General features: G+C 39.6%; 1 protein-coding gene across 1 annotated transcript in view; it reads right to left on the bottom strand.

Annotated features, from left to right (window-relative positions):
• Positions 1-256: 256 nt before the first annotated feature.
• Positions 257-20,323, bottom strand: part of SETD1B (SET domain containing 1B, histone lysine methyltransferase) — a 68,558-nt gene continuing 48,491 nt past the window's right edge. The window contains exons 11-18 of the mRNA XM_063454268.1: positions 20,126-20,219; positions 19,400-19,882; positions 17,606-19,117; positions 14,726-14,892; positions 12,562-12,693; positions 11,638-11,757; positions 3,588-3,725; positions 257-1,872 (exon numbers count right to left, since the gene is read on the bottom strand). Coding sequence (XP_063310338.1) covers positions 1,699-1,872; positions 3,588-3,725; positions 11,638-11,757; positions 12,562-12,693; positions 14,726-14,892; positions 17,606-19,117; positions 19,400-19,882; positions 20,126-20,219 — 2,820 coding nt within the window. The 3' untranslated portion in view covers positions 257-1,698. The remainder of the gene's footprint in view (positions 1,873-3,587; positions 3,726-11,637; positions 11,758-12,561; positions 12,694-14,725; positions 14,893-17,605; positions 19,118-19,399; positions 19,883-20,125; positions 20,220-20,323) is intronic.

Genomic DNA, 20,323 nt, shown 5'->3' with positions numbered 1-20,323 from the left:
ATTCAAAAATGGTCTGTCTCCTAAAACAATGTTTTGGAATTAGAGCACACCTGGCACCATAATCACTACAGCAAGCTGTAGTGGTTATGGCGGTTGGAGTGTTCTTTTCTGAATGCTGATGTTTCTGCTTCAGTTAATCTTGCTGGTCAAAGACATCTACATGACCCATCAAATACAATCATTAAAATATGAAAAAGCAGCAGCAAACTGGAGCAGAGATATAAGAAAAATATCCTCAGCCAGATATCCTTTACGTCCACTGAAAAATATATGTTTTCAGTTTTTTTTCTGTTATTTCATTTGCATAACAACTTCCTTGATTGATTGCATGATTTTCAAAACATGTAGGACATGGATGATTGCAACTTTATTGGAAGGCTGGTGTTAAAAAATACAAATAAAAATTATAAATAAATAAAAAGAATAATTTAATTCATGCTCAAGTCAACTAACAGAATAGGATGGCCTGGTTAATGGAGAATAATTGCCTTAATTTTTGCATATTAGGTTATGCAGTTTAAAAATAAAAGAATCCACTATGTATAGACTGCATCTAACACGAAGCCATCATTTTAAACTTCTTTATATAGAATTGGTAATCTTAAGTTACATGGCCAAAAAGTTAAAGCATAAGGATATTAGAAGGATACTGCTTCAAAATGAGGAAATGTTTTTGTTTGTGCTGCACTTGGAAATAGTATGTCAAAAATAAACATTAGATGAGCAACTACAGCTCTAGACTAGAGAGTAGCAAAATATATAATCATGATATATAATTATAGCTTCTCACTAATGGATATTTTTAAAGTTAGCACAACAGCCTTGGGTCTGATAAAATTAAATTGTTGCATTAATAAAAGGTTACTAGAACCTTACTGTTAGGAGGCTGCAGTGCATTATGAAAAGTTTCCTTAGAAGTGCAGGGTTTCAGGTTATTGAACTTTTCATCTGAAAACCAATTATTCTTCTAATAAAAGAAAGTAAAAGGCTCTAATGTAAAAAAATATGCCACCTCTGATAGTGAAAATATTGAAATGGATGCCTCAAAAAGGATGACAAAATCCCATAATAAGACCATAACAAAAGAAACACATACACACACACACACTCACGTTCAATTGAAAACAAATTATTTTGATCATTCTACACTTTGGAAAAAGGAGGAAAGCAGAGCAGAGCATTGGATTCGGGTGCTTTGGAAGATAGAAGAAAAAAAAAGAAAAGAAAAATACAACTGGCCAAGCAAAAGCTTACTTCTCCACTAAGAAAAGAGTCCCTTTGGAAAGCCGAGGGGCATTCCCAGTGGATACCAATACAACATTTCCTCTTCACATTTATGGTGACCGTTCGATGAGGAAGCTAGCAGCATTCATGGAAAAAATAGAAGGTACCGTTTTACACCCAAAGGTGAACAATGTGGGTATCAGACAGGAGATAGTGTTGTTTTTTTTTTTTTTTTTTTTTTTTTTTAAACATACATTTATTCTGTGCCACTGAGTGGTGATCACCTTTTAATTTCTCATTGAAGAAAGAGCACCAGGGTCCTTACAATCTGAAACAATATCCTAATGTACATGTGCTCTTGCTGCTCACAAGCCCAAGAGAAGTGCGAAATCTTTTTAATTTTTTGGCAAAAGTGCAACTTACACCTATAACCTGCAGTCCAACATGGCTGAAAGGTGTGATAAGAAGAGGCCTTTAATTTAGTGTCCCTCTGCAGTTCTCTGCTCCGCAAAGACAAGGGATCTTGACATCTTCTATGGGGAACTTGTAATCGTATGTTATCTCTTCGTTCACATTAATATATTGTTTGGAGTAGATGACAATCTTCTTCTGAGCCTCCACAGTGATGACTTTTGCGTAACAGTTAGGCTGCAAACATACAGAATTAATGAATTACAGTTATGATCTTTAGCAATTAACCATACAATGTCAGTAGAAAATATATTATTTGGTTATAGCCCAAATAAGATCAGCAGAGGAGATCTCCGCGTAGATTCTAACGAGTTAACAATGTTTTATAGACTAGGAACATCCCTCATAGAAAATACAATAATTATTCTATTTAATGATTCCAAATCTTGAGGGAAAAAAAGAGACTAGCCCAACACATATTTTAGCTAAATAGTCAAGAAATACACATAGTTGATGTATAGAATTGATGTAGGAATTGCAAATGCTAGGCCAGGGGTAGGCCTCCTTCAGCAATCAAGATGTAGTGAGCTACATGTCCCACAATGTTCTTACAGCCATAATGTTGGCAAAGCATTAGGAGAGATGTAGTCCACAACATCTGGAGTAATAAATGTTGCCTACCCCGTGTTATGTCAATATAAGCCCAAACGAAAACATTCTCCAACTTTTTTTTTTTTTTTTTTTTTTTTTTTAACTGCTCGAGTGCTCAATTACCAACATTGACAAATCCATCATTAATTTTTGTTGCATTATATATAACCATTCTTATATAATATAAAGATGTTTATCTGCTTTAATTTAACCAATTATACAGTCTCCTTAAATCCTTGGTCGTTCGAGCATAATATATTAAAGAGGTAAACAGTGCAGTCTTAACTATAAAGTTAAGTTGTAAACTCTGAAATGCCAAAGTTGGATCCATAATATATTAAAGAGGTAAACAGTGCAGTCTTAACTATAAAGTTAAGTTGTAAACTCTGAAATGCCAAAGTTGGATCCATAATATATTAAAGAGGTAAACAGTGCAGTCTTAACTATACAGTTAAGTTGTAAACTCTGAAATGCCAAAGTTGGATCCATGATCAAATTCCTTAACTGAAGAATTAAAAAAAAATAAAAAAAGTCTTTTATTAATCATTAAATTGACGGTTATCTAAAAGTTCTTGCCGATTGATTTACAATTAGAACATTGATCCAGATTTGGTTTTTAAAGTAAACCTGCATGGGTGTAGGAAGCGGGGGAATGAGGGTCTTTGGTGTAGCTATTAAGATCACATGTTTTATTGTTTAAGAAAAATAAGAAAACCAAAAATGTATGTTAAAATATTTTGTGATCTGATTCTACTAATAGACTCCTTAGTAAACAATAAATAATTTTGGCTATAGTAAACTGCAGAACCCCTGGGGTTGTATCATAAAATAAGAACATTTCATTTCCAAAATCGATACAAAATGTATAAAATGTTTAGACATTTTTCAAACGTGTTTAAATGAAAATACCATAGTGGATGATGCCCGACCTCTGGTACATTGTAAAAGCCATCCTGATACATTATCACTGGGGTGATTTATACATACTTCTATATTCTGTTAATTATGGTAGTAGCGCTATCTATCTTTGCTAAATCTGCACTATCACTTGTGAGGTTTTTGCATCTCTTGCAAAGACCCTCATAGGTGAAATATCTGCATGTGTGCAGCACCCTGTAGCACCTCAAAAAGCATGGCTATGTGCCAGTTATGGAGTAGGGGAATGGACTGAGCTACACACCACTCTTACCTCCTCCAATTCCAGAGTGATCTATATTAAAGAGAAAACTGTAACCCTGCATGCAGAAACAGATGAATAAACTCCATGCCACGAGGTCTGCACCTGGCAGGAAACTACTTACATTACAGCTGTGATTAATAAAGCGGGCAAAATTCCCACATTTGGTGGCATCAATGATGGTGTCGTGGTCAACTCGGAACATGTAACTGCTCCCAATTCCTTCATCCTCATATCGTTTCTCACGCATATCTGCTATTACCTAAAATAAAGAAGAAGCTTTAAATATTTTCTAATGTTTTTGAGAACATTAATACATTGTGTGGTAGGTTATTGTTTAATAAACAGGTGTCCTGATGGACAAGTAAGCAATGCTGAACGGTTGTATGTCTCTGAAACTTATTTCTCCTGGGTTTAAAATCCATGAAATCTATATGAGACTAGTTCTTTTTGCATAGTTTAGCGAGAAGAACCCCTTGAAGTTTGATGCCCCTTTATATCCGGTTTTAAAGATTCTAGAATGCCGTCTGTTGGGGACACTGGTTAGGAGAAGTTTCCAATCTGTGTTTTTTGGAATGGTAATTGAGTTATCAATTTCTTTTGAGTGTCTCTCTTTGTCTCCCGCAATCTATTTGGCCTGTTTTTGGTTAAAACCCATTCTTGCTGGCAATCAATTCAGATACTGCTTTGTTCCACCAATTAGTACTGTTAAAGTCACCTTGTTATTACAATATAGATGGCCTCATTGTTAATCAAAGTGTGTAATTCTGGGACTGTTCCTATCCAGGGAAGTTTGTTTTCATTGGCACTTACAGACCTGATCTTCCTATATTTCTTTTTTTTTTTTTTACACCATCTTAATTTGTACATTTTAAGAGAGGACACCAGTACATAAATTGGCTACAACATACAGCAAGTATGAGTAGTAGACTTGGCTGATCAATGTATACAGCCATATCTAGTGAACCGAAAAAGAAGTTCCTGGTACAAGAAAATTGCAATCTAATTAAGCCAGTTGTCAATTTTCAATTCCTCTGTGATGTATAAAAAAGCAGCCATAGAAACACCTATATAGGTTTGGAGGGCCTTGGTGCCTATGGGGGGAGGGAGGGCATAGCTACCAGAATACTATACTATAGAGGAGACATCTGCAATACCAGCAGATAGTCCACCACCAAACTGCTTACGGACGGATCCCCCCCCCAACCCAGGTACTGACAATCCCTCAGTGCACACCGCTAGACATCACAGCGATTGCAATTCACTAGCCCACCACTGTAGATACTAAGCCCCGACCTATGGCCAACGACAGAGTACAACACGAGTACCGACACTGACCACAATACATACGGGGCGACAACAGGCAATTCTCCCCCCCCCCATACTTAAGGATCAGGAATGTTATCATATTGGTTGTAATTATACACACACGGGTCTCGACAGGGTGCTGGGACGTGAAACCTCCACCCCGCTAGAGGAGATTCCCTCAGCGCTGTGGACGCACCCCCCCATAGCTCCTGGCGATTGGTAAGACCCGGTATTGTACTTGTTATTACTGTTGAATTGTTGAACTGTTCACCTGCAACGTTTTTAATTGTGTATCTATACACTTTTATCTTGGGTGGAAGCTGACTAAGGCCTCCTACCCTATACCTCTCATTTCTCTCTCTCCCTTTTCACTCACCCCACTCTCCGACCAACACTCCTCCTCTTTCCTTCCCCTCCCACCACCCTCAGGAAGAGCGGCTTAACGAAAGGGTGACCAAGCAGTGCAAGGACTGACGAACATAGTACAGAGCTACCGAGAGACAGCGGCACAAATCGTGAGTACAACACCACAGCACACACGACCAAACATGGACCTGCTACTGACCTCACTAAATGTGAATGGACTGAACACCTCTACCAAACGTAGACTGCTCCTAAGGGAAATACACAGACAAAAAGCTGACATAGCATTCATCCAGGAAACTCACATACTGCGCACCTCGAAGACACAATTGACAAACCACATATATACGAGAACCTACACCTCCAGGGCACCCTATAAAAAAAAAAAACGGGGTAGCAATACTCTTACACAAAGGATGCCCTTTACAGATCACGCGGGTCCAAACGGACACTGAAGACCGGTGCGTGGCACTCTCAGGCACAATGTATAACAATACATACCACTTCATCAACATTTACGGCCCAAATGGCCTGACTCCGCACTTCTGGACGGACCTAGAGACCCTAATAAAGACCCTCCCTAAGGGAATAATCGTCCTGGGGGAGACTTTAACGCCACCCCCTGCCCAGTGGCCGACCGCAGTGGGGGACAACACTTACCCTGCTCACACAACAGAGGGGGACAAGATAAACTTCTCCACAAATTCATACAAAACACTGGACCCATGGAGGCTCCAACACCCGGGAGAAAGGGACTATACGTTCTTTTCAGCGGCACATAAGACTTACTCCCGCATAGACCTCTTTCTTACAAATAACACGGGCATGCACTGGATCAGAACCTCAGTGATTAACCCGATCACTTGGTCGGACCACGCTGACATAGCGCTCACTTTAAGAACCCCTAGGTAACCACGCGCCCTGGAGATGGAGACTAAACGGCTCCCTCCTGAGAGACCAACAAATAAAAGAGGACACTCAAAAAGAACTTGCACACTACTTTCAGACTAACGATACACCTGACATATCCCCAACAACCCTCTGTGTGACACACAAAACAGTAATCCGCGGAATCCTCATACAAGCTGCGACCCGACGTAAACAAAAAAGGTGCGAAAGACTCGCAGACTTACAAAAACAATTACGAAAAATTTAAATAAAACATAAACAGGGGGTTACCCAGAACACGACTAGGGACCTCATGGAAACCAGAAGGCAAATTAAAGAGATAATGATAGACGACGTTAGTAAAGATCTTCTCAGAACGAAAAGACCTTTCTACGAAAAGTCTAATAAAATGGACACACTGCTTGCAAAAGCCCTCAGACCCAAAACCAATGCCCCCATGGTATCCGCCATTAAAAGTGATCAGGGACAGACTCTCACAAACCCAACAGACATAAACGAAGAATTCACAAGATTCTTCATGGCAGTGTACAATCACTCCCCCACCCTTACGGACACTAATGGGACATATACAGCGACGGTAGCGGCATTCTTGGACAAAGTCCAACTCCCACAACTCACGGCAGACCTCCCCACGCCACTGGGTGCCCCCATTGACACAGAGGAAGTAGAAAGGGCAATAGCAGGACTGAAAGGGAAACAAGGCCCCAGGCCCTGACGGCTTCGACGGGGCATACTATAAAACCTACAAAGAAGAATTGACACCCCACTTGACGAAGATGTATGCACATTGGACAACAGGGGAGGCCCCCACCCCGGACCTCACAACAGCAAACATTATCCTTATCCCAAAACCTGACAGAGACCCCACACGAGTCACTAATTACCGGCACATCTCGCTAATAAACTTTGACATAAAGGTATATGCCAAAGTCCTTGCAAATAGGCTAAACCCCCTCCTAACAAAATATATACATGCAGACCAAGTAGACTTTGTGCCCAATAGACAATTGTATCAAAATACAAGAAGAGCGGTGGACCTCATGTGGTGGGTAAAACAAACCCGAACGCCCTCCGTGGTCCTCTCGTTGGAGTTGGAGTAGGCGTTCGATAGGATCCAATGGCACTATATGTTTGCCCTCCTACGTAAGCTGCATATACCAGACTCCTACATCGCAGCAGTTAAGGCCCTCTATAGCAGCCCTGGAGCGCAGACGGTGGTACAAGGTGCAACGCCCCACCCCTTCAACCTCACAAATGGTACACGCCAGTGCTGTCCACTATCTGCCTTACTTTTCATACTGGCCCTAGAACCACTGCTCCAATCAATAAGAGCCCACCCGCACATCACCAGCTCACCCTTGCCAACCCCACACACTCCATTCCGAATCTCCTCACACTACTGGAGACGTACCACCAGGTCGCAGGCTACAAAATTAACCTAGACAAATCGGTAGGAATGCCTATAGAAATGAGAGAATTGGACATTGTCCGACTAAAACAAACAACGAGCATAACCATAAGCCAGAGGCCCATCAAATATCTGGGAGTTAAGCTGACCGCCAATCCTGACGATTTATACGCTGAAAATTATCGATGCCTCACAGACACCCTCATAAAAGACCTAAACAAATGGCAGGAAAAAACAATTTCTTGGATTGGCAGGTTGCACAGTGTCAAGATGAACCTGTTGCCACGCATACTCTTCCTGTTCCAAGCACTACCGATAAAATTAACTAAAGGAGACCTCAAGGTGCTCCAAACCACTATAGATGACTTCATCGGAAGAGACACAGAATAGCGAGACAGACCCTTTACACTCCCAAGAGTAGAGGAGGACTGGGACTCCTTAACCTCTACCTTTATTATCTCTCAGCCCAACTTGCACAGATCATTGAATGGCACTCTCCACCAGACACCCACAGATGGGTGGACATAGAGACCTAAATCATGAGAACGGACCTCCCACAGTTCTGGATCTGGGTACCGCGGCCAGACAGACCGGACCTTATCACTACTTGCCCCGCTATCTTGAACTCGATCTGGATCTGGGACTCTACAGCACATAAATACGCCCCTACACACCGACCTCGCCTCTAACCCCCTACCTACACAATAAAGCATTCCCACCTGGCTTAAATGCACGAGATTTTAGAGAAATAGAAAACACAGGCTTACAACGATACTACCAACTGTATCGCACAGGTAGATTTCCAACCTTTGATGAGCTAAAAGCTTTGGCCCCACTGACCACGAAAGACTACTTTAGATACATACAACTGAGAGATTTTGCTACAAAACCACAAATCCGTATGGCAGCAAAGGCTAGACCAACATTCTATGAAACGCTTTGTGCTGGAGAGGGGCCACGCACCGGTCTTATCACGGAACTCAGCGCCCCCATGGGCGAGGCCCATACACCTGCATATGTAGCACAATGGGAAACAGACCTGCAACAACCATTAGACAGTGGGGAATGGCATGATGTCTGGGAGGCGGCAGCAAAGGTGTCAGTGTGTGTACTGCACCAAGAACAATGCTATAAAACCCTAATGAGGTGGTATACTACCCCGGTGAAACAATGTAGAATGGGCAAAACAACCACAGACACCTGTTGGAGGGGATGCGGGGAAAAAGGCACGTACCTCCACATGTGGTGGACGTGCCCAAAGACATAAACCTTTTGGGAAAACATAGCCAAACTACAAACAGACGTGCTCCCCCCCCCCCCCCCTCTCCCTATAGCTTTTCCTCCTACTATCTTTCCTGTTTCTCCCTCTTCTCTACTAAACTCATAGAAATATTGAATACATGGACGTGCTAGTAAAAAAGGCGCTTACCAGACGCAACAACTACTGGCGATGCATAGTCATAACGAAGGATAATCACAGACCTCAACTAAGGTCACTCGTAGACTGCACCATGAGAGCAACTACTAGCACATTAAGATCTGTACGCATTCTAGCTACTAAAGAGGTACAAAGCAAAATGCCCATATTTTGTATGTACGCATCGCTCCTGTCTCTGCACGAACCCCATGTATGCTGTATTATCCACAATACTTACAACAACAAAAAAACTCTGCCAGACAGCGTGTGACCCCTTTGTGATTGATGGCTTCGGCGCAAGCCACCAAATGTAACAACATCACTGTATGTAATGCCTACTAACCATCCAATCTTTCTTTCTGTAACCCAACCTATGCAAACAGTTAGTAATTTGGCTTCTGTGTAAGCCCTCTTTATTGATATGCTACCTGTCTGACAGTGCAAAAATAAAGAATAAAAAAAAAAAAGCAGCCACAAGGAAGCCATACCCATTTCTTAAAGTTATGTTGAAATGTCCGATATTTTATTTACCCAGTCCCACAATCCTCTCTCTTTGGAATTAGATGTCTAAAGACTTTGTGGCAATCACGTTCCTTTCCGAATCACCCTACAAACTGCAAAAAGTCACCTCAGAGAAAGTGTCCTGTGTGCTATAAGAAAAGAGGTGTGAAAGGACTCCAGTTATTACTGTCCTTCCTGCCCATCTCTACCTGCCCTCTGCATAACAGACTGATTTAGAGTCTCCCATACAGAGCTGAAATATTAAATAACTTGGTATGGGACATTGTCAGTTTGTTTGATCATTCTGGATTTCTGACCTTGGCTGTACCGACTTATTGGCTTGTAATATCGACTACTCTGACTTCTGGATTCCTCTGATCTTGGCCTCTCCATGTTTACGTTAACCCCAAAGTGGCTACACCAAACAACTCAAAATACTACATTTAGCATACTTGTTAAAATGGTATGCCATCATGGGACAATTGTCTTTCTTAGAGTCCATGTTCTCTTAAAAGTGACATAGGTCAGAAAATCACAGTCAAATTTACAAGTTGAAAAGGGCATCCAATATATTTGGCCATGTGACTTGCCCAAACAAACTGGAAAATCAGTACATGGGGGAAACTGTTGATGAGACAATGGGAAGTAAAAATATTGAGGCTTTATTATACTAACACACATCAGAAATATGTGTGTGAAAAATCACATATAAAATTATAACCACACAATGGGGACTGCATTTGTGATGCAGTGGCTAGACCAAACACCTCAATATACGCCATTAGGAATATTCTGGGTTGCTTAGAAAATTTAGAAAATGGTATGCAATAATGAAGGAAATGTTATTACTCGGGCTGCCATACTCTCAAAAGGGACTTTGTCAAATGTCTAGGTACAAAGACTGAAATGGGCAATTGGCTACTAAAAAAAAAAAAAAAGACTGGACATACCCCATTTTGAATACACTGGGTTGTCTACTTTTGCAAATAGTTGCGATGATGGGGGCAAGTCTCAATCCTAGGCTGCCATTCGGTTTCAAAGGCAACATTGGCCTGGCAAACCAATCTGGCAAATTTCAACTATGACATTTGATGTACAGAAAAAAAAATAGCGGATATCAACCCTGTTCAAACAAACTAAGACTCTAAAAGAAGGGATTAACTATACATAAAGGTAAAAAGAAACGTGCAGAGAAGGCAGACCACTGGGTATATTAAAATTTACAGAATGCATAAATTATATAACATATAGTAGATGCAGATGGAAGAGGTTAAATATGGTTAGTGCAGGCATCAAGAAAATGATATTGTGGAAATACGTATGCAGTTTCTTAGACAGAAAACTACCAGGAGTATTTACTAAAGTAAGAATTCAAAGTGATTTTCCAATTTAAGGCTAGAATATATTTTATATTTGAAATTCATTCTAAGTTCACTTTATATTCTCACTTTAGAAAAAAAAACAAAAAAAACCTGTGTAACGAAAATGGGAAGAGTTTTAAACAAACAAGTTAAAGATAGAAAACAGATCTTTAAAGAAGGTTACATTCATTTCATTAAAAAAAATAGGCTGGCTTGTAAAATAGTCCATTGGGCTACTAGATATAAACTGCACTTGTCCAGCCACGTTACGTTTAGCGCTGCCAATGATGCTATTCCTACAACTGTCAATATTGCAGTCACAGAGGACTGAGAAGGAAAACTATGATAAAAAATAATTTCTTAGGCAGCATCTATAAATAAATCAGCGTTGAATAATATTTTTCTAGTGCTTTTTTTATATATATTTAAATTGATAGTCTATTTATTTATGAAAAGGATAGTACAATTGTTTACTACTATTTCAATAAAAAAATGTGGGATACTAATTTTGACTAAAGACGAAAACAAATATACAGCTAGTAAAACATCTGCAAATACTGGTTAAACAACTCGGCTTTAGGCTGCAATCTATTGTGCATGGCTTAAATGGCAGATAGAATCTTAGTAACAAAATGCATGTAGGTGAATTGCTTTTTAAATTTTTTTCTCATAGTCAGTGTCTTACAGCTTTATTAAAGAGATGTTTGATAACATGCCAGTTAACACAAAGAGCAATAGGGCTTTGGTCCCCATTTTTATACTCCCCATTTACGTCCAGCATTTGTTGTATTAATAAAGAAATCTTGTTCACTGTTCTCAGGTCAAGGCTTTCCTTGTGGCATTCTGGTAACGAACTGTTGGATCAAATTTAGTGTGGTTCTAACGCTGAAAGCTCAAACCATCTTACCTGTCGGATGTTTTGTCCCACATACTCTATGACCATCTCATCAGCAGCAATTGGCTCCATAGCAAAAAGACCCCAGTCATGTATATGGCTCTTGCAGAAACGCAACTTTTTCTTACGAAACTAAAAACACAACAATAAACAACAACAATAAACTCAGTTATGGTGCAATGACAATTTAATTTCCCCATCGGTTTTGAATAAAACTACTACAGGGCAGTATTAATATTCCTTATTGTCTAAAGTATAATAATAGCACAAACAGGTTTTAATTCTTGTTTTCATTTGCAGTTGCAAGAAAGAAAGAAAAACTAAAATATCCTAGTAGTATTTAATCATTTCTTTAGACTGCTCTCTCCTTTCTCCAAAATTGGCCAGAATTCGAATTTAAATTTGTATTTGTATTTATGTTTTGTAAATATTTAGTTTTTTCTTCTTTTGTTGTCCTGTTTTATTGTTTATCTGTAAATTTAATATTTGAACTTTCCTATATAACTATATGATATGTATTAACTTATTGTTCATTTTGTATGTGCATATATATTTATGATGTCTATACTTATTGTTATATCTGTGACCCATTTGGACTTATGATGTTATATGGGATAAGCAAGAGTGTTTTTTTTTATGTACCTGTTGAAAAAATGATTCTATTGAATAAATTAGATAAATATCAAAAAAACAAAAAACTAAAAACAAAACAAAAAAACTTTGAACTTATGGCATACAAAAGGCTGTGAGGACCCTGCCAGGAATCAAAACTCCAACCCAGAGGTTTGAATGGAATGTGCAGTTAGTGCATGAACAACAGAGTTTTTTTCTACAAATTAATAAAATGTATTATTAATAACTATTGAACACAACAAGTTAGCGTGACTTAACCTCAAAAACAGAAAACCGTATTAGATCTGAAAAATATCAGCTCACCTTCAACTGATTGAATTTGAGCAGATCACTGTCACAGCTCCCAGTAAAGGAAGAAAGCAGACGCCGCTGTTCTGACCTTCTCTCCGAGCCTGCTCGGGTTGAGGCATGAGGCTGAGCTGGGATACTCATTCCCTATAGTGAAAAGAAAAAAAAAAAAAAGAACAGATTTGTGACATTTACACAATAACTTTGAGAGCATTGATTCAACCACTGGATAAGAACACACATGTTAAACTTGATTTAGATCAGTTATTAAAAGGACTCTATAGGCACCCAGACCTTTAACGTGTCATATTAGTCCTGCGATGATACATCAATGTTTCCATTGCAGGACTAAACACATCTAGGCACTTCTGCTGTGAGAACTTAGTGAGACTTGGCTCTCACAGCTAACCTCTTCAAATACTTTTCATAGAAAGCATTTGATTGGAGGAACACGGCTTCTCGTCCCCCAAGAAGATGAAGAGTCGGCGTAACATTGAGGGAGGCGGATCGAACACTGGAAAAAAATAATAATAATACCTTCTCCACTTTCAAAAAAAAATAATAATGAAAATAAGATTGGGAAAGCATGTAGGTTTGTAGTGTTCCTTTAAACAAACTATTTTAAAAATGTGAAAACTATAAAAGAACGTTTTACAAAAGTATAACAGTACAAACCAATCTTTCTCTGGTTGCCTTCAAAGAACTAATGCTTTTAGCTAATCGTTAAACCAAATTTGACCTTACACTACAACTGAAGAGTAGTTTTGCTATGTTTATACCTGCACCTGCTCAATTTCATTTATATAATTATTTAAGACAATAATTATGACTGATTTCTTAATTTATTCATCTTAAATTCAAATCAAATCTTACAACTGTAGTTGAACTTATTCTGAAAACATCACAATATGTAAGTTGTCGCACAATAATTAATCGAAGCTTCACTTATACAAAATAATGAGGCAATAGGATTGTGAACATTTAGAGCTGAGATTTAATAGTAATACATGAGAATTAGTGATGTCCCAAACAGTTCGCCGGGAACCGTTCGCCGGCGAACATAACGTGTTCGCGGTCGTGAACATGCGCAATGTTCGGTCTGCCCCCTATTCGTCATCATTGAGTGAACTTTGACCCTGTACCGCACAGTCAGCAGACACATTCCAGCCAATCAGCAGCAGACCCTCCCACCTCCATGACGAATAGGGGGCGGACCGAACATCTTGCGTGTTCGCGACTGCGAACACGCTATGTTCGCTGGCGAACTGTTCGGGACATCACTAATGAGAATCTAAGGAGAAAAGAAAATTGGATGTGTACAATTACAAATCTAAATGCACAAATTTTATGTCTATGGTCCACTCATCATGGGTGAGTATAATGAGCTGGGCATCAGCAAGTAAAGAGCAATGCAAAACTCAGACATTGTAATGAATGTTTGCGATCATATCACTCTAGATAGCAAACTAGGAGCTGTGCTGACTGGTACCTGCAGAGTTGCCATCTCCCAAGCGGTGGATGGCAAGGAAGGGGTAGGTAGAAGTGCAGGGCAATAGGTAATACATTAATCACCACTTTAGTAGTGCATGAGTAAATTCTCTGCTTAGATCTGCAAAAAATTATAAAAAGCACTGAAGGAAACACATCTTAATCCTACAAGAACCTTTTTCAAATGCTGGGTTAGGTGAGAAAATTGCCTGTTTACCTTGGACTCTACAAGTGTTTTGATTTTTAGATAAGAGCCGGTTTGATAAAGGTCCTTGTAGGAACAGACTGTTACCAGCACTGTGATATATTAAAGACACAGTTTAAAAGAATAATTCTTTTGTGAGATATCTAAAGAGCATAACAGAAGGATTTAATACGTGGAAACCTGATGATAACAGCAGTATAGAATGTTAAAAGTTCATGATCATAGAGAGAAAAGAATAATACAGGGATATCTGCAAAGAAGAATTTCCATATAAAAACTAAAAACGTATTCTCAGCCTTTCATTAAGTCGCCGCCACAATGATCAGTTCTAAAAATCCTACATATTTTACCAAATGTGTTTATCCTCACATGTAGTCTTAATCTGGTATACTTCCTTATCAGAAATATACCTGCCCTCTTAGATCCAATGCCTTTCTTCCGCTTTGAAACTTTTGTATATGATATTTATGCAGATTGACTACGTACCTGGGTATCAATAGGAGGCTCATCTGCAAAAGATCGACTGTCGTTGAGGTATTTCAATTTGTCTTTCTTATCAATTTTATAGTATCCCTCACTACGGGCACACCCTGTCACATGTTCCCGTAAACCATCATCTCGTTTCTTTTTCTTGGGAGAATAAACACTGGTTGGTAAGACGCAAGTTAAGGAACATAACAGAGATTGGATCCAAGAAAAAAATGATTACACATTGTCATTCTTCTTAACATCGACTGCCAGTCAAATGTGGACCTCTATCAGTTGCTTATTGAAACAAAATGATTTTTGGGGCATAGCCCATTAACTGCTAAAACATTTCTTTTGACTACTGAAAGATTTAAAAATAACAAAAACAGGAAATTAGTAATTGATCATGTGGAAACTATAAAGCTATCTAGTATTACATGTAAACAATTGCAATTTGAATCCTCCCAGCCTCTTAAGAGTTATAATTCTACTTGGACTGTGCTATGGGTTTCTTTGGCTTTAGAACGAAGAGGCTTTAAGCGGCTGTATTATAACTTGCTCAAACGGTTTTCTTTCCATTAGGAAGAAAATTTCTTAGCATCAATTTAAAGCTGTGAAGGAAATAAAAACATCTGGTTTCATTAGGTGTGTCTGTCAACTATCTAGTGCAACAAATAATTCTCTTTGATATTTACTCATAACTAATTATTAAAACATAATCCAGACCTCACAATCAAAAGATCATTAAAACCACCCAGAATTGGGTGGCGGGGCTTGTAGACTAAGTGAAGCAGATAAAAGACACCGGAGGTCCATTAATAAAAGGGGAGCTCCACTACCAATGGAGAACCGCTCCAATACAAAAACAAACAAACAGAGCAGTATTTCGTAGAAATACCCAAATGAAAACATATTTGCATTTAATTATGACTTTTTTTTCCCTTTGGGGGTATATCTAAAAGCAGTTTGGAAAAACTGTATAACTAGTCTGTTGCCTTTGGAAGCCCTCCCCTTCTCCAACAGCCCAGGCTTTCTGCACCCGTCCAATCACAGACTTCTTATTGCAGTTTAATGAGAAGTCTTTGCAAGGCAGATGCTCTGGGAAATTGCTGCCTCTTGAGTTTAGCTCCACGTAGCTAAACAACCAGGAAGTAACAAGACTGACAACCAGAGGGGTGTAACATGGTTCATTTATAAAAGTGTAAATTTCTACTGAAATCAGCTCTTTGAGTAAAATGGAAAAAAAGGGGTGGGGGACTCTTCACACATAAAGCACTAAGCTAAAGTGCTTAAAGGACCACTCTAGGCACCCAGACCACTTCAGCTTAATGAGGTGGTCTGGGTGCCAGGTCCTTCTAGGGTTAACCCATTTTTTCATAAACATAGCAGTTTCAGAGAAACTGCTATGTTTATGAATGGGTTAAGCCTTCCCCCTATGTCCTCTAGTGGCTGTCTCATTGACAGCCGCTAGAGGCGCTTGCGTGCTTCTCACTGTGATTTTCACAGTGAGAGCACGCCAGCGTCCATAGGAAAGCATTATGAATGCTTTCCTATGTGACCGGCTGAATGCGCGCGCAGCTCTTGCCGCGCGTGCGCATTCAGCCGACGGGAAGGAGAAGAGGAGGATCGGAGGAGGAGAGCAGGAGGAGAAGAGGAGGATCGGAGGAGGAGAGCAGGAGGAGATCTCTCCGCCCAGCGCTGGAAAAAGGTAAGATTTAACCCCTTTCCCCTTTCCAGAGCCGGGCGGGAGGGGGTCCCTGAGGGTGGGGGCACCCTCAGGGCACTCTAGTGCCAGGAAAACGAGTATGCTTTCCTGGCACTAGAGTGGTCCTTTAAGGTGTGTAGAGTGTTTTCCATTAAGGCAACCGAAAACAAGATAATGCTTAAATAGCAAGAATACTTATTCTGAGTATTTAGAACAAACTACAGACTAAATTAATGTTTTACAAAGCGTTGCTGACAGTGTGGCTTACTGCTGTATAAAGTCAGAGAAATGTACGATTACTGGCATTGAGACACCAATATGCAATACAGTGCCTTCCCTTCTGCCTTCTGCCCCTGGACTGGTGGCGGTTTTCCCAGTTTCAGGAGGCTGCTACAGCTAACAAATTTGGTGTTAATTACCATTACAGACTGATCCTTACCCAACATGGCCTACCACTCTTGAAATGGAGTATATTGTAACAATATTCGGCAAACCTAATTAACATTTTGGAACACATATTTTAGCTGAGTCAGAAAGTAACAGAGGTCCACATCCACATCAATACTGTTGCTTAGTTAAAGCAACAGGAGGCCGTGCCAAAGGCTGAGGCATGCCCGCAGTGAAACACTGATGCTATGCTTTGACTGCACAGCGTGTGTACCCTGGACAAAGATTCATTAATAGCTAAAAGTAGTTCTTCCTCCAAGTAGAGCTAGCAAGATTACAGCTTAGACCAAGAGACTGGTACCCTCTTGAATCCATTGCAAACTTCTGAATGCATCTTCTAGCCTCCCTAACTCATTCAAAATGGTGGTTAGGTAGGCATCCATAACAGTACACAAAGTTTGCTTTTGGTGGTCACAATCCTCAATTGTGTCTAATGAATTGCTTCTTACCTTTATTGGCATTGGATAACTCACTTGTTATGGGACAGAGGAATAACCTATCACATAACAGATGGTTTCCTTATAACATGCATAATGAAATTATGCCTGTCTTAGCAAAGATGTAACTGAAACTCTGCATCATAAGTCACACTCTTTCAATATCACAGGACACACACACATGATCAGTTTCTGGTCAATAGTTTTTGAGCACCATAAATAAAAATAACAATTTATAAGTACCATATGTAAGTTACTTAAGATCACCCACCCACACTCCATTTTGTCTCATCACTTTTTAAAGGATATGAGGATGAAAGACCCATAAAGTGTCATTGAGCCAGTCCATGCCATTGTCTTGCTGCAGCAGCCTTTCATATGTAATGCACATATACTTGACATCTTCATCGTCAATTCCTGCATTCCATATGTCATAAAGAATAGTCATCTCTTCAAATTCTGAGCGAGGCTTGAAGTGAGACCGAGGTGGGGAATATTCTGGAGAAGGAATAGTAGAGATTTCTTCTAACCGCTTTTTTAACTTCCAGTTCCTCGGTTTCTTCGGTTTTAGAATTTCTTCCTCTTCCTTTAACTCCTTATTCCACTTATTTTCCAACTCTTTTAATGGAACTTTCTGGTTTATGGCATCATAACTTATAGTATCAGGTTGCACCTCGTTCCTAAAATCAAGTGGTTCAGCTTCAGGGTCTTTAATTCCAGACACTGCATCAGGCTTATCAAGAAACAGCTCTTTGCCTAAAGCACTTTTTGACAATTCTGCTACAGTAGCAGGGAGAGTGTTTTTTTCTGCATAAGGATCTAAGTCAAGAGCTGAAAGAGGAGGCCGTTTGGATCTTCCAGGCTTCTTTTTACCAGCAAGATGAGGAGTAGACGAGGAGAGAGACGATTCCTCTAGGAGAGAAATTTGCCCTTTAGCAAAGTCAGGTTCAATATCTTGACTTAATTTATAATCAGAAATAAGAGTCGCAGATGAATCCAGATTAACAAGTGTTAAATTAATATCTTTATGGGGATCACCTCTTGGAGGGCTTGCCATTGGGACTGGTGAGGGAATACTGTTCATGGTTAAGGAAGCACTAACTGGTTCTTTAAATGACTTTTCATCTGGTTCATCTACAGATGGTTTCTTGCTGGATGACTGACAAGGGAAGGTCGCATTTGAATCTGGGAAAGTAGGTGTAAAGTTAAAATCTCTTCCTGGAGTCCTTGGAATACCACTGTTAATTATCCCGGGAGACTGATTAATGTATGAAAATGGGCTTCCAGGAATGTGGGGAGATATTAATGTCAAGCTATTACCTGTGAGAGGAGCATCACTACCTGGTGTAGCAGGGACAGTTTCAGTGCTTTGGGACTTCCCAAGGTGGGCTGATTTTATTGGAATATCTCTACCAGGAGTTCGAGGAAGTTCTTCTTCTGACAGCATTTTAGTCACTGCCAAGTTTGCACACATCTTTTCATTAAGCAGCGGTTCCTCTTCCTTACTGAGGCTCTGGAAAGGAGGAAGTGTAGAAAGGGCCACATTAGGTAAAACTTGATAAGAGGCCTCAGAATCTGAATGAGCTGCCGGTTCTCTTCCAGGTGTCCGAGGGCAAAGTTCCTCATCTTCTGGAGTGATTGGTGTTAATTTCACATGAGGCCTACTATCTGAGGTAAGCTCTTCAGGTTTCAGTATGACACCCGGCTCCCCAAAAGCTCCAGTTGGTGTTAAAGGACGAACAATCACAGCCTCTTGAGCCTCTGTATTTGGGCTCTCTAAAACAAAAGGCACAGGCTCCAGCTGTAGTACATATTCTTCCTCTGTATGGTGAAAAGAGGACATAACACAATCAATTTAGTATGGATCACTTCACGAAGTGTTAGAGCAACAAATGCACTGTGCCAAATTACAATTAACTGCAAATTATTCATTGATATACTAGACTAGCTAAGGACAATTTTAACGGAGCTTCAGCAGCAGATTAAGAGAAGAGGTTTACTGGTACTGGTCTAAAAATATGCATGTCTATATTCTAAAAAAGCTAAATGATATGCACATAAATACATAGATATGCACATATAAAAACACAAAAACATACATACCTTCATTTGGTGGTGATGGAGCTTTTTGTAATTCTTCATTAATGTCCACAGCCAGTGGTATTTCAGGAGCCTTTTCCACAAAATTAATGGTATCCAATTCATGGTCTTCCACCTCTGGTGATTCAAGTCTTTCCTTTTGCAGAAGAGACCCCTCATCTACTGTTTCCGTCACAAGATTATCCTCTGCCTCTTCTTCTTCAACTTTGAGTTCCTCCTCTACTTCAGTTTTTGCTGGACTGCTATGCTCAGAAATTACACCTCTTAAAAGAATTTCTTCTTTTTCACTGTCTTCATATTCTCCATCTACATCGACATCTTCTTCTTGGCTATCATACTCTACTTCTTCCCCATCTTCCTCCTCATCTTCATCTTCATCATCATCATCATCAGAATCTGAATCTGAACTGGATACACATTCAGAGTCGTCACTTTCATCTGATGAGTCCACTTCACCTTTTGAGGAGGCCACACTGGTGGTTTCTTCTACAGAAAGTAAAAAATCACATTAAAAAAAAACTACTGACAATAGTGGATTACTAAAAATATTTTCCTGCGCTTATTCTGTGAGGCACATACACATTTCAGCTACCACAAGGTTACTTGTTGAAATTTATGTGCCCATAATTAATACTATGGCATTTTTTTCAATGTTGACCTCAGTGGAAACAAAACCCTATGAGAACCACAATTAAAAGGATACATGTATATAGTTATTCCACCACATACCTTCTTCAGAGTCTGGTTCCTCTTCTTTTTCGCTGGCTTCTAAGTCTTCTTCCTCATCTGCATCCTCATCGTCCTCATCAATGAACGGCTGCTGCTTTAGGGAGAGAGAGATTTTAAATTGTCAGACTTGGAAATTCATATGTTGTGTAAGGATAAAATTAAATCACATTCTCAGACAGAAGGCAGGCAATACAAAAC

Source organism: Pelobates fuscus, chromosome 5 (genome assembly GCF_036172605.1).
Source record: "Pelobates fuscus isolate aPelFus1 chromosome 5, aPelFus1.pri, whole genome shotgun sequence".
In the NCBI taxonomy this organism is placed as follows: Eukaryota; Metazoa; Chordata; class Amphibia; order Anura; family Pelobatidae; genus Pelobates; species Pelobates fuscus.
The sequence above is the reverse complement of the archived record's forward strand: the minus strand, read 5'-3'. Positions and strand labels throughout refer to the sequence as shown.